The following is a 14,496-nucleotide window of genomic DNA, read 5'->3' on the forward strand; positions in this document are numbered from 1 at the left end:
AAGGTTTTGTTATTTCATCAGGATTGGATGGGTCTTTCTGAACCTTTTACGGGAATTCTTAGGAAAAAGCTTCAGTTTTCACTGACAACCTTACAAATCATGGAAAGACTCATTCTGGGGCAGGATGTCCCCTCCTAGGGTGGTCACTTATACACTGCCAAAAAGAGAGAGAATGCTTCTGTCTGCTCAGTCTGTTGTCTAGATGCTAACTGTTGATGGACAACTTCAAACCCACTATCTTTAAACTAGACTTGGACAAGACAGATGATCTGTCTTCTGTAAAGTAGGACACATGACCACCCTATCTGCTTCAGAAACTCCCAATTCTTCCTTTTGTATTTGGTACTGTGGGAGTCTACTTATCTTGCAACAGACATTATATGATGGTGGGTGGGCATGGTTTGGGCCAAACCATGCAGTGGGTCAAATGGAGACACCTATGGGCCAGAGGTTACACAAACCCTCCATTATCAGTGGGAACAGGACTCAGGAGTGAAAAGCAACAACAACAACAACAACAACAACAACAACAACAACAACAACAACAACCTACACTTGCCAGTGTCAGCAATGCAGACTATGAGCATGCTCACATATATTCATTTCAGAATAATGTTTAATTCTATAAACTGCAGTTTTCCTTCCTGATTAATGAGTGAGTCAAGAGGGAGAAAAGTCTGCACTTCCCAGATTACACATTGGCAAATAAAGCTTAGAAGCAGCATTAGCTGATGTATCACATCCCTCTTCGGACACATGCTAAGTGGGGAAGATGGAAACTGGCAGATCAGAGAACTGGTGAGGAGCCATTACAAGCTGCCAAGGCAAAATTTGAAAGGGAATAGGGTTAACGTTTTCTGAACTGAGAGAGGTTCAAACACTCCCCAACCTTCCAAAATTCTTGTCCACCCTTAAACAGTAGTCCTACCCCTTCCTGTGCTGTGTTCCACTCTACTTGCTACACATTATACAGGCCGTAAGCAAGAGGGCTTATATACTCTTGACTTATATGTTCCTGCAGTGCAAGGTCTACAATTAAAGTTCCTCCTAAATCATTTCTCTTGGTTGTGATACCTAGTATATTCAGCTTCTGCTCACACATCACTGAACAGACTTGAACATTAGTCCAATTCTCTAAATAAAACCTGGAAGCAACGTATTTCTTATATGAATTAAATTAATCATTACCAATTTTAACGTATCAAGGCAGATACTATGTAAAGAATATATGCTATTGGAAGTTCCATTAAAAGTGGCAAAATTAAGGACAAACTTTTACGTGTAATACATGCATGCGTGGAATATATTCTTTTATGCATATAAATCAATTATTAAAACTTGCTATCCCATTTTGAAGTAGAAGAAAAGGATAATAAAAATCAGTTTGGTCACCTTAAATAAGTGGACTGGATTACTAGCTGCCTAGCACTTAATATGAACAAATTGTATATAAAGATTCTATTTTAAGCTTCCACATTTTTAAATCTTTTTCTTTTGCTTCTGTTAGTTATCTATTGTAATGTCTCATTTCCTATCCTTGCATTATATTGTGGACACAATGGCAACCAACCTACTAGAATCTGATAATAAATTATGAAAAAAGTTCCGTAACTGTGCAGAGTTTTAATGATCCATAATATATCTCATCATATAAAGAGCCCTATTAAAATTGCACAGAATGTTAATGTTTCCCCAGCATTGATCTTTTACATTCATATAACCATTCAGTGATGAGGTAGATTTCCAAGTTAACATGCAGTAATAGAAATAATCCAATTATATTAATCAGTATAAATATCCTTTTTGCTCTTCTTTTATCTTTCCATTTGGACAAGAACAAATTTTAAGTTTTTGTCAAAATGTATTTGAGTTAAACAGTTTATTTCTTAAGAAATAATGTTAAATAAATATTATTTTTATTATTAACCACCGCTGCAATCCAAACTGTGCCAAGAGTAGGCAGTGGAGAAACATGCATACAGCCTGTTTTCTTATAGTTTCTACTGCCGCTGATTCTCCAACTGTGTGACTGTCATTACTGTAACTCCCCCCCCCCTAAGTTTAACCTAACCCTTTCCATAAGAGAGGCAGGAAGGGTGAGACAGGAAGAAATAGAAAGCCTTGCCTAGCAGGCAGTGGCACTAGCAGCAGAGCCAGTCAGTGGAAGCAAACACCATTGAACTCAATGAGATTTATTTCTGAGCAGATATCTGTGCTGTAAAATACTATGCAACTCTATGAAGCCTGCAACTAAAATGACACCCTGTACCTGCAAACTATGTTAGTCATTCTAGGAAAAGCTCTACCTACAAACTTTTTTTAAAAAAAATCATAAATTCATTGCCACAGGGCAGGGATGGTGAACGTGCTGCGGCCCACCCTAACAATTAGCCACACTGCCTTGTTGGGCTAAAGGGAGTTAAGAGTCCATCAGTAACTGAAGAGCTGTACACTTCTCATCCCTGCCGCAGGGGATCTTCAACTGTTTTGATTATCCTAAAGACCAAAGTCAATATTCCAGGGAGTTTTCCTAAACATTATGTTTAAATGTTAGCTAGGATCCAAACAGCCTTAAATGAAGTGAAAGGCACTTCCTTATGCAAAAAGGGGAACAACTGATTTATTCCTAGCTGCATCACAGCCCATTGCATTACACACCTCTCTGAAAGGTCTCCTGACCATCACAAGTGGCTTTTCAGCCATGTATGTGTGTGACAAAGTAAGTGAAAGAGAAGCTACATCATGTGTGTATGTAGTGCATAAACTTAATAGCGTATGACCTTCTGGTGACCATTGAGATCCCACTCATTGATTTTTAAATCTTTGTAGAAATAACAGAATGAAATATAGTAGCCAAACCATAACTGAGTTGCATTATTTATATTAAATTGTAACACGGTACCACACATTTCCATGCTTTAGAAAAAGCTTTATAATGTGCAAATGTACTGCCTGCAAGCTTGCTTTTACATCACATAAAATGACTGTGTGATGTTTAATGTCAAATGATATTAACACATACACATACGAATGAATGAATGAATGCAGCGCAGAGCTTTTTATGAAATTAATGTGTTAACTCTTCCCTTGAACAACATTTCTTTATTGATTTCAAAGGCTAATGCTCTGAAGCAGCACTGGCCAGTATGCAAGCTGAGAAGTGCAAGCATGCCCTCATGTACATATTGTAAGTGCAACTCACTTACATTGCTGATAGATTTATGCAAAGCTTCACCGAGACAGTGCCGCTATGAAGGAAAGATCACAGGAATAAAGGGAAATATTCAGAAATAACTAAGAAGATGGAATAAAGAAGGGACAGTAAAACACAGAACATTATATTAATTTAAGAAGGAAAAATATGTTGAAAATTGGGCGAAATTGACACAGAACATTTTTGCTATGGCTTGTTATGGAAATCCACTGAACATATTAAAATCACATAAATACAATTTGTGGTCCCATTTTTATAAGAGTTAAATATTGGGAGGAAATTTGTGTATGCTCAAGGATTTTATCATGCTCCTGTATTAAATATTTTTTTCCTTTGATCCAAATTGACACATCTACTTCAGTAAGTATACTCTGGAAGAATGGCCAAGTATCTGTTGCATTTCACTATTAATATTTTGTTAACAAAAGCCCTTCAAACATTTTAAACAAATGTTCAGCTATATTTTGACATACATTTTGCCATCGTTTTAAACAAGGTGGCAACATGATTAAACATCGACATCTATTTTATTGCTAAACTCAAACCAATCTGTAAATAATTTGGAACACAACTGAAGCTTTTTTTAAAGATTTAGTTATGGATGTTCCTTAAAATATGTATTTTAAATTATCAATCCATAGCAAAATTACATTCTACATATAATACTTTAATGTCATTTAATAGGGGTGTGCACTGGTCACAATTGTCAATTTGTATCTGTCTTTGGGAAGCAGTCCAATTTGTTTAAGAACCATTCTGTGTCTTTCCAACTTCACATTATTGGAGATTGAATTAAACCTATTGAAAATTAAGTTTTCTTTTCCCCTGTCCACTATAATCGGGAAACTAAAACAGCTATAACTTTTTTCACAGAAGTGGATGAAATGTGCAGGCATAGGAATCCCTCCTTAGTGGATTAAGCCTTCCTAATTGTAAGCAGATACAACTAGGGAACTTTGTGTGCAGCATCTTTACAAATTGATTTTCTTAAAAACAAGTATTTTTTTCATGTTATGACATAATTAGATTCAGTTTGTAGAATAGGTCATACCTTCAGAGAGGACGAAGGCTGCAAAATTTCAGAATGATACATGTAATAGTTCTCCTACAAGTGCAGATGTTACTATTTCAGAGTGAGTACTATGAGACTCTTGGAAAGCAGCAACAATGATGTAAAAATAGCGTAGATTCCCAAGAAATGACCCTTGTTACTCCAAGGGTCATTGATAGGGTGGGCTTCTGCCTCTCCCCATGGATTTTTGGGGCTACAAAAGAGACCTCTTCATTGACTTGTTTGTGAAAAACAAGCAGTTTTTAATGTCTCACACATCACTGTGATTGGAGTACCCTGGGAAAATAATTCACACTGATTCATGGAAGACCTGTCCATCAAAATGAAACATCTCCCCCACCTCTCTATCCACTCCCCTCTCAAGCTCTTGGCGTTTCCCCAGTCAGTTTGTTTTGGTTTTTGAGGGCAGGGTGGGTGTGGAAAGTAGAGGCCACGGAGTAACAGAAGCCTTAGGAGTCTGTGATCCACCTCAAGATGCCTTGTTTATAGTACAAACTGTAACCTTCCCTGTTTCACATTCAGGGTACACAGAGCCGATGCACACCCCTACCATTTATTAACAAGCTGAAGATGTACTGTCAGCATGTATAAGTGGTACATCACCATATACATCAGATGCAACATATATATGATCAATACAATTTTAAAAATTGAATGATGGGTAATTTCATTTCTGGATACATGATTTATGATTCAGACACCAGTTATTTCAGATTAGTGCGAAGCAAAAAACAAAAAAACCTAAGCTATACTAATTCCCAGATCTAGGAAACTGCAAAGCTACATTCATGGCTAAGCCAGCTTGATGTATTAAGATTCCAAACTCTGAACTACTCCTCTGAAAAGCGGGTCCTACACTCTTTGCTTGCTGAGATTGGATGTCAGATACATCTTTTAAACATTTGGGACATTATGCTTGTTTACTTTGGATTTTATTTGATTTAATGCTAGGAAATTGTTATCTACATAGAGTAGACCCACTGAAATTAATGCACTTAAGTTAGCAATGCCCACTGATGTGTCTACTTTGAGTATGACTTAATTGTAGTCAAACTAATATTTGTGTGTGTTGAGAAAGTCCTGGATGTGATCCTGAATTGTTGTTTGCTGTGTGTGTGTGTGTGTGTGTGTGTGTATACTAACAGTCAGGATCACCTACATTCTCTATCAGAGCTACCTCATAGTCTAACATACTTTTCAGCCCTATTTCTTTCCCCTTAATGGGGAAAGCAAAGATATTATTTTGTGTCCTCAAGCCCGTGATACTTAGTTCTATCTCTAATTTCCAAATAATGTCTACGAGACCACATTCTGAACCATTATCTCAATACAGTGAAGGCCTGGTTGGGGACTGTGTAGAACCAAAAGGTGCAAATGTCCCGGAAGGCCTGTAACTGCTATCTTGGTAGTCAAGATAACCCCAGGACTAATTGGTGTGAGCTGTAACATGAGATCACACATGTTTATCTGCTTGTTTGAAGCCTTCTTTGGGATAGAGGAGGCTTCTCATGCTGCTTGCTTGTCAGCTGCTTGCTTATCTAAGAGATGGATAAGAGCTGGGAAGGGGCCTCTAAGCCAGGTGTGAGTTAATTGGACCATTGTTGCCTGCTTAATACCTTGCTTTTTCTTTAAGTAAACCATATATGATTAGCACTTCATGGACGAAGCCAAAGTGCTGCTTGCCACTTCAGCGGCAAGGAATCCTGCATTACATTGCAGTATGTGAGTATCTTGCTATACCTGTAATATAAAATACTACAACTGATCACTATGAAGATTTGTACATCTTTCTTTGGAATCCCTGCAACTGGGACCATCGGGCCATCAGTCAATTCATCACCCTGGTCTGTATTTGGACCCGCAGGACAGAACAGGACTAACAAATTAATTTCAGACTAGAGAGAGGTGCTGTTGGTCAGCAGACAAGCTAATTTAGGAATGTGAGTACAGCCTGTTCTAGATGGGATTGCACTCAATTTGAAGGATAGGCTTTGCTCTTTGGCAGTGCTTCTGGATCCAGCATAGCTCCTTGATGCCAAAGCAGCTGCTGTATCCAGGAATGCTTTTGCCCAGTTTTGGCTGGTGTGTCAACCCTTTTCTGGAGAAGGCAGCTCCGATATGTCACCTTCAAGCTAGAATTTTGCAACATACTCTATATGAAGCTGTTGCCTTTTAAGTGTGTTCAGAAACTGCAGCTGGTACACAATGCAGCAATCAGATTGCTTTCTTGTGTATGTTTCTAAGACCATATGACACCAACCTTGTTTTTCCAGGCCCAACTTAAGGTCCTGGTGGTTACCTATAAAGCCAACAGCTTATGGGAGGGGATCTGAAAGACTGCCTCCTCCAATATGAACCAATCCAGAGGCAGAAATCATTTTCTGAAACCCTTTTGTATGGCCCACAAAAGAGATCCAATTGGTGAGGATGCTAGATAGGGTATTTTCTGTACCGGCACCTCAGTTTATGAAACTCCCTTCCTAGAGACATTAGACTGGCCTCATCCCTGCTCAATTTTAAACATATTTTTTTTGTTTGGCTTTTAGTGTTTTTTAAGTTGATATTTTGTTTTAATGTGTTACTTATATTATTGTTTTAAACTGTATTTTCTTTTCTTGCAAACTTGCTTAGTGGCCCATGTTATAGCCAAAAGGTGATACAAAAACATTTTAATAAACAAACAGTGAAATTTTATGGCTATCTACTTACAAGTTAGTCCCAATAAGTTCAACGGGACCTACTCTCAGACAAGCTGATCATAGGATTTAAGGATTAAACCATATTCTGTTTACCACATTTCTAAAATACACCTATAAATGTACTTTTTCCTGAACACATCAAAATCCATAGCTTATTGTATTTAATTTGTGTGTGATGCTTTTTAGTTCTGTTGCAGAACAGGAATATTTGGTAAAGTTAACTCACTACTTTCAGGAAGGGGCATCATTAATTTGAAACCCATCAAAGATATGATGCAATAAAAAATCTTCCAGTATCCATTAATGGAAGACATATGCGTTCCAGTGGAAACTATGCTGAAATTAATGTTTCCTTTCTGTGACACCCATCCCAATGCTTTGTCTGCTGCATAATTTTTACAAGTCTCAGACTGTCCATCCTTAAATAAGTCTTTGTCTGTGTATACAGCCTATCACAATTATTTGATTTCTGCAGGTAACATTTGTAGAACATATGAAGGTCCTATGAAGAATTTCCATACATAAAACCAGGTGGCTTCCAATGTGAAGAGATATTTCAGCAACAAACAAGAAACTTATTACTGGATAGTCTTCAGTACCTACATTTTTGCTTTCTGCAAAATGTGCATGGTTCAGATGGCTGTTGTGGATTTAGCTCCTCTCCTTTGTATATTGTGTGCTGTTGGGCTGCACTGGGCATGGATGCTTAATAAGTTTATGTTTTTCATTTTGGATTTTATTATTATGCATCAGGCTCTGAGTAGCACGAGCTTTTGAGGGAGAGGGATATAAACAAACTGGTGAATAATAACATTTTTCCCAATATTTTAAGTAGAGTCCTCTCAGATGTGAATCATACAGTTAAAGTCTGTCCTTCAGGTCCACAGTTGTACATTGGAGAGAGCAGATACCATGGCATAGCCCTTACAGATTTCCCAATTCACTGCTAATCAAAGCATATTCATATATTTCATATAATTCTGTAACAGACACAATGGCCACCGACTTCAGCATATGATTTCCCTCCTTAATCATCCAACTAGCTCTACAACAATTTATCCCTTTTCAGATGTAATTTCACAACAGTAATAAAACATGCTAGTAATCATTCCAGTTACCTGATCCAAAAGATCTTCAACTTTCTTCTGCCAGCTATCTCTGGCAGCATTTTTCTCTCTCTCTTTTAGCTGCAGAAGTTGAGTCATTGCTGACTTTTTATCCTCCTCATGCTGAAGCCTTAACTCTTCTCGAAGTTTGGTACATTCCTGCCTAAGAAGAAGAAGCAGAACTAAAACTTTCTGGCCTTTAATAACACTATAAAAATATTATTGAAATGCACAGTTTGGTCACATAACTGCATTTAATACATGCTTTGTTGTAAAAGAAAAAAAAATAAAATAAAAAGGGCACTTGCCGAAGATTTTCTGTCCATTTTATTTCTAGATCACGGGCCATTCTGTCAACCTTGAATTTTTCCTCTTCCCTCATAGCTACAATCATTACTTCATGCTGCTGTCTTTCCTGGTCTAGTTCACCCTAGGAACACAAAATTCAAAACATAGATAAGCAGCAACAAAATGATTTCATGACAATATTTTGCTCGGAAGCAATGTTAGTGCCTTTACTGAATGCTCAAGCAGTACTAGTGATTTTTTAAACTGACTGCTCAAGAATATGTTTTAGTTTGTATATTTTTATGCAATTAATTTAATGACACCTTAAAAATTTGTATTTTGATAATATTTTAATTGTATGAATTGAGTTGCTTGTTCCTATTAACTATTAATTAAAATAACAAGGATTTTCAAGTTCATCAGTGTTATGTAGATAAAACAGATCCTGACTCAAGGATCCATGATAACTTTTAGGTACATGCAAAGGAAGCTTGATATGTGCATAAGAACATAAGAGCCCTGCTGAATCAGACCAATGGTCTATTAGTTCAGCAACCTATTTTCCACAGGTGTCCTCTGGATGCTTCTCAGAAGCTCACAAGTAGGAAATGAAGGATACAGTCTTCTCTTGTTGCTTCCAGCAGCCGGCATTCAATGACATGCCAGCTCTGAATCTGAGGTTAGAGCCATAATGACTAGACTCATTCCCCATGAATTTGTCAAATTTCCTTTTAAACACATCTACTTTAGAGGACAGTAGCACATCTGAGTGAATATAAATATATGGGGTTACAGTAGACATTAGAGTAAATAGGAAAGCTTCTCTCTGTGTGTAAGGAGAGGGAGCTTCAGATGTGTAAAGCAGTTGCCATGAATCAGAGTGATGGAGCTGGTGTATCCTGCAGTTACCTGAACATTATACAGAGAATCAGTGGTCTCCCTCAGTCTTGCCCTGGTTAACTCCAGTTCTTTTTGTAGTATTTCCTGGGTTTCCTGGAGATTGGAGATGTGCCCTTCTGCAGTACCAAGGCCCTGTTCACTTTTTCTTACTAGATCTTGTAATCGACCCATCTACAAAAAGGAGAGAAAGAAGTATTGATAGTTTAACAATTTCAGATTATGAACTTGTGTATGCTGAATAGTATGGTACTCAGTATATAGTTAACTGAGCATGACATACTTTTGTGCATATTTCCCCCTATTTAAATATAATCTTCATACAGGCAAAACCAACCCCACTCATAATTTTACTATTCACTACTATTAAAAAACAAACATACACCAAACATTTCAAACATACACAAGTATCACAGTTTCCTAAGATTTAGTCTTTTAAAAAACAGGTTAAAAAATACAATATTATAGATAAGAGAGGGCTGCCAAGAGCTACTGTAATTTCAAACATGGTTGGCAATTGCAAAGATATATCCCCTATATGCTGAAGCTTTATTCATTATGCACACCAGTATTCTGCAAGAATGTAGACAGCACTGCATCCAAGCACACACAACTTGCTGTCTGAAGTCTCATGGCCTTCACCCCATCAATATCTGGTAAGGAGACAAGCTTGCGTTTACGAGACTATACCTGTATTTTGAAATATTTCCTAAAGGATTGTATTAGTCAGGAGTTGCCAACCTTATTATTAAAGGTTTTTGTAACAGGATTTTGTGGAAGGCAATTCTTTTATAACTTTACTTTTACAAGGATTATCTCAAATAGAACTTCAGACATTTTTAACACTACATAGTGGACCTTTGTTATATACGCTAGCAGTATATAACAGCTGCCTGCAACTGGGAATGCATGAAGAACATGCAATACAGATTACTTCCAATTATATCTGCATGAGATAGACTAGTATACATATTTTGGTTAATATTCTCTTTTTTTGTATTTGTTTGCTTATGCATAAATATCACCCTAAATTAAGCTTTCGATTCAGAACTACTGACAGTATCAATGAGGCTGAATGTGAGGAAAATGCAAATCAATAGTGTGAATAAGGAAAAATTATCCTTCCGTTTCAAGTTTAAAAACCAATAAACCATGAAGTACATGTCTCCCTTAAGAGTCTTCAAAGCAAATAGTGAACCTAGTACACAATCTCCTCCTAGAGAATGAGTAACTAACGTGCCACTTTCCGAAGCAGAACTCATATTTTGCCTGACTTGGAAGCTCTATATACCCATATCCCTTCATCCAGTGGCCTCATATACCCATCAATGTTCTTGAACATAGGAGGAATTTAATTAAACTTGAACTTTTACTCATTGTATTTTGAAAACTAGCTTGGTAAAGCTGGATTATTGTTTGTTACACAAGTAATCAATACCACCCTTTGAAAAGAGATGACTCATCTACAGTTATTTGCCTTCCGCTCTGTATATATACATTTGCATATTCACTTCTCCACCAGACGGTCCACCAGCCACCACTCCAACTTCAGATTCTACTTTCTAAGAAAAGTTGTTGAATAGGTGGACAGTCTGCAGACTCAGACATACACAGATACTGTCAGCTACATATAAACCTTCTTGCCTGGCTTTTTACCTGGGTATGCAGCAAGACTGAAATTGCAGTTGTGACTGAGAATCTCTGCCTAGATGTTGAAAAGGGAAATAGCATCCTTTTGATTCTTTGGCAACCTTTGATAAAATGTATAATTTGGACCAAGAATTGAGCACTTGGTCTTACATGATCGACATGGCTTTGGATTTTGTATTTCACAGCAGTACACCACATAGCATTGGAAATTGCTTTTGAGACTGGATATTTACAATTCAAAGGAATACAAAATCTCCCTAGGCATGTACAAGTCCTTGTTACATGCCTGTAGTAACTCTTTGGACCTTGATCTTGGCATCATTGTGAGCATCTGAAAGATTGCTCCCAAGTGACTATACTTAGACATACATTCATCACCACTCCCTTAGAGGTTTTATTCACAGCAAAGCAGTACAGTGGACGCTTGGGTTGTGAACGTGATCCATACGGGATGCACATTCACAACCCGCAGAGTTCGCAAGCCGCGTCTGCGCACGTATGGGTTGCGGTTCGGCGCTTCTGCGCATGCGCAAAGTGCAATTTAGAGCTTCTGCACATGGGCGACTGCCGAAACCTGGAAGTAACCCGTTCCTGCACTTCCAGGTTTTGGCAGTCCGTAACCTTAAAAAAAGGAACCTGAAACGTCTGTAACTCGAGGTATGACTGTATGTAAATGTTGTTAAATATAAATAAATAAATAAATAAATAAATAAAATCAAATCTCCTGGGGATCCTGCCTTTGGTGACCCATGGGATCCTATTTTACTCCCTTCTTGTTCAGTGCAAATGTGGGTCCACTTTGTTCTGCAACAGTTTAGACGCTAAGAGCAGAATCTTATAAATGTCTACTCATAAGTTAAATAAATAGGACTTACGGTAGATGTGTAGAGGATTGCAGCAATAAGTAAGCATCTTTTATTCTCAGCAGTCCTTAATCCATTTATAAGCTATTTATTAGTGTTTGTATGAAATAATGAATAATTTAATGAAATAGTTTTAAAATGACAAACTGGCTTAATTGGCTTTTTCTGGATACTGAACCATTTCTGTGACAACTTATAAGCGACATTATTATCTGTAAAACTGACATTTTAAAAATGTTAGTTTGTAACTCTGAAGCTGAGCATATAATTAATTTTTTATGAGAAGGATCAATAGTTCAATAACAGTATTTTTAAAAGAGCATCTTAAGAATGCAATAAACATTAGATTTTCCTGTTACTAACCAATATACCATCTCTATCAAGTTGTTTAAAATAAAAAGCCACTCCTCTTCAGGACTGCAAAATAGTATATTAAAAACGAATGTACAAATGAAATTACAAATAAGAAATGCTTAACACAATGTTGCTCACAAGAAATATGGTCCCCAGACTGAAACAGGTTCTCCGCCCTGGTATACTGTATGAATGCCTTTGTTTGTATAAAAAAAGAAGCTATAATGCAGACATCCCCAAACTGCTGACCTTCAGTTGTTGACTACAACTCCCAACATCCCTTACCACTGGGCATGCTGGTTGGGGTTTGTGGGAGTTGTGAGTCCAACACTGGAGGGTCCCAGATTGGGGGATGCTGCTGTCATGGGTAAGATACTGAACTTGGGCCAAGAAATCCAGGTTCAAATCCCCCCAGCCACTTAGTGGTGGTCTTAGAATATTCAGGACACTATCTATCTAAATCTATAATACATTGTAGGGTTACTTTGAATGTAAAATGAGGAGAATCTATGTAAATTAACCAGAGCTCTTTAGAAGAAGGTTGGAGTATATATGCAACTACTAAGCAAAGCATTTGCATTTTTTTAAAAAAAAACATTGGGGGAAATACAATTACTGTACATGGGAAGTTAAGAATTCTTGCTGGATTAGAGCAAGGTCAATGTAGCAAATTCTGTTTTCAACAGTGGCCACCAGATGCCTCTGGCTTTTTACAAGTAGGGCATGGAGATGACATTCTCCTCCCTGTTTGTCCCTAGTATTTGATATTCAGAGGTATGCTGCCTTTGAATATGGAGATTTCATGTTTAGCTACCCATGGCTGTTGTCACCAATATAGCTATCCTTAATAAATGTGATTAAAGCAGTCTAGTGGTCATTACCAAGTCATGACAGAAAATTCTAGCATTATCAGAGAAGAGAACAACCTTCCTTTTCTCTACACCATTCATATAAGAACTATATTTTTAAAAATATATTTAAAAAGCAAAATAGAATAGAGCAAATCTTAAACATACAGCTCTAAAGCACTGACTAAAGAAAATATCAGTATTGGTTAAAAGTGGTCTAATGCACATGACAGTTAGCTGATATGACTAAGCTGATTCTTGCCTCCTGATTGGATGAAGTCAGCTTGGTTGTCAGTTCTTCCCTCAGGTTTTCCAACTGCTGTCGAAGCTGATTCTTCTCGTCTTCAAAATGTATCTTCTCTTTTTCAAAGTGCTGCTCCAACTCCTTAAGAAAACGAAAAACAATAGAAATGCCTGTTTAGGTTCATTACATACTGAAGCAGGACTCATATTAGTCTGTTTTTCTAATGCTCATGGTTGTTCTATGTATTACTTATAAGACAAACAGAGAGACCTGCTGTTGACACAAATAATATTTAATAAAAGTGCTGGAAATGTTTCTCCTTTTCCCCATTCTAATGAGTCCAACATGCAGAAGAGACAGAATATTAGTAAATTTGTAACAACATCTGGACAAGTCCAAAATTAGGGTAATTCTAAACAAACAAAGGTTTGAGCCAAATATGCCATTTCATAGATGAGAGTTTTAGAAACTTCTGGTCTAATAAAAATATTTAATTTCAAGATGTTATTCTGTAGTGAAACTACCCAAACACAAGGATAAAAAAATGTAAAAATTTAAGATGTCAGCTGAGGGCTTTCATGAAAGTACTGGGACTGTCAGTTTAATATTAACCTGGCCTGTTGAAAACAATGAATCAAAAACAATTACTCCCAACAGTACATGCCCCCATCTCTCTCAAAAAAAGTATGGTACATCTTTCGCTAGGAAACAAATAATTAAAAAAACTAGCAAAGTTGCTACAGGGGAATTTGAGACTATTCTTGCAACCTTTAAAGAAAGAGTGAACAGCCTCTAGCCCATGGGTTGGTCTTGGCCCGTCACAGAGTACAATTTGGCCTGTGAGGCCATATCCTGAAAGAAACATCCACCTGCCCATTAGATGACATCACTGATGACATCAGCTGATGGGTTGGAGGACAGCGTTTTAAATCCTGCATCGGCTGCATGTTCTGTTGCTTAAGCAGAATTCCATGCACAGGGTTTCTGCTGATGACATTTGTTAGGTTAATCCTGGCCATTTCTCTTTACTGTATGGTATTCTAGGTCTATTCTAGCAGTTCAAAAGCACGTCAAAGTGCAAGTAGACAAACAGGTACTGCTCTGGCAGGAAGGTAAATGGCATTTCTGTACGCTGCTCTGGTTCGCCAGAAGCAGCTTTAGTCATACTGGCCACATGACCCGGAAGCTGTATGCCAGTAAAGCGAGATGAGCGCCACAATCCCAGAGTCGTCCATGACTGGACCTAATGGTCAGGGGTCCC

General features: G+C 37.5%; 1 protein-coding gene across 15 annotated transcripts in view; it reads right to left on the reverse strand.

Annotated features, from left to right (window-relative positions):
• FAM184A (family with sequence similarity 184 member A) overlaps window positions 1–14,496 on the reverse strand; it is a 65,852-nt gene that overhangs the window by 18,408 nt on the left and 32,948 nt on the right. For 9 of the 15 annotated variants that reach the window (XR_014546886.1, XR_014546887.1, XR_014546888.1 and 6 more), the window contains 4 exons: window positions 13,254–13,376; window positions 9,289–9,450; window positions 8,396–8,521; window positions 8,104–8,250 (listed from right to left, as the gene is read on the reverse strand). Coding sequence is in view for 11 of the 15 variants with exons in the window: in XM_083608499.1 (XP_083464625.1) it covers window positions 8,104–8,250; window positions 8,396–8,521; window positions 9,289–9,450; window positions 13,254–13,376 (558 nt within the window). In the remaining 4 variants the exon portion in view is untranslated. Of the gene's footprint in view, window positions 1–3,206; window positions 3,249–8,103; window positions 8,251–8,395; window positions 8,522–9,288; window positions 9,451–13,253; window positions 13,377–14,496 lie in introns of all 15 variants that reach the window. The other 6 variants (XR_014546889.1, XM_083608503.1, XM_083608507.1 and 3 more) reach the window with 1 other exon arrangement.

Source organism: Podarcis filfolensis (assembly GCF_964270895.1).
Source record: "Podarcis filfolensis genome assembly, chromosome: 3".
Classification (NCBI taxonomy): domain Eukaryota; kingdom Metazoa; phylum Chordata; class Lepidosauria; order Squamata; family Lacertidae; genus Podarcis; species Podarcis filfolensis.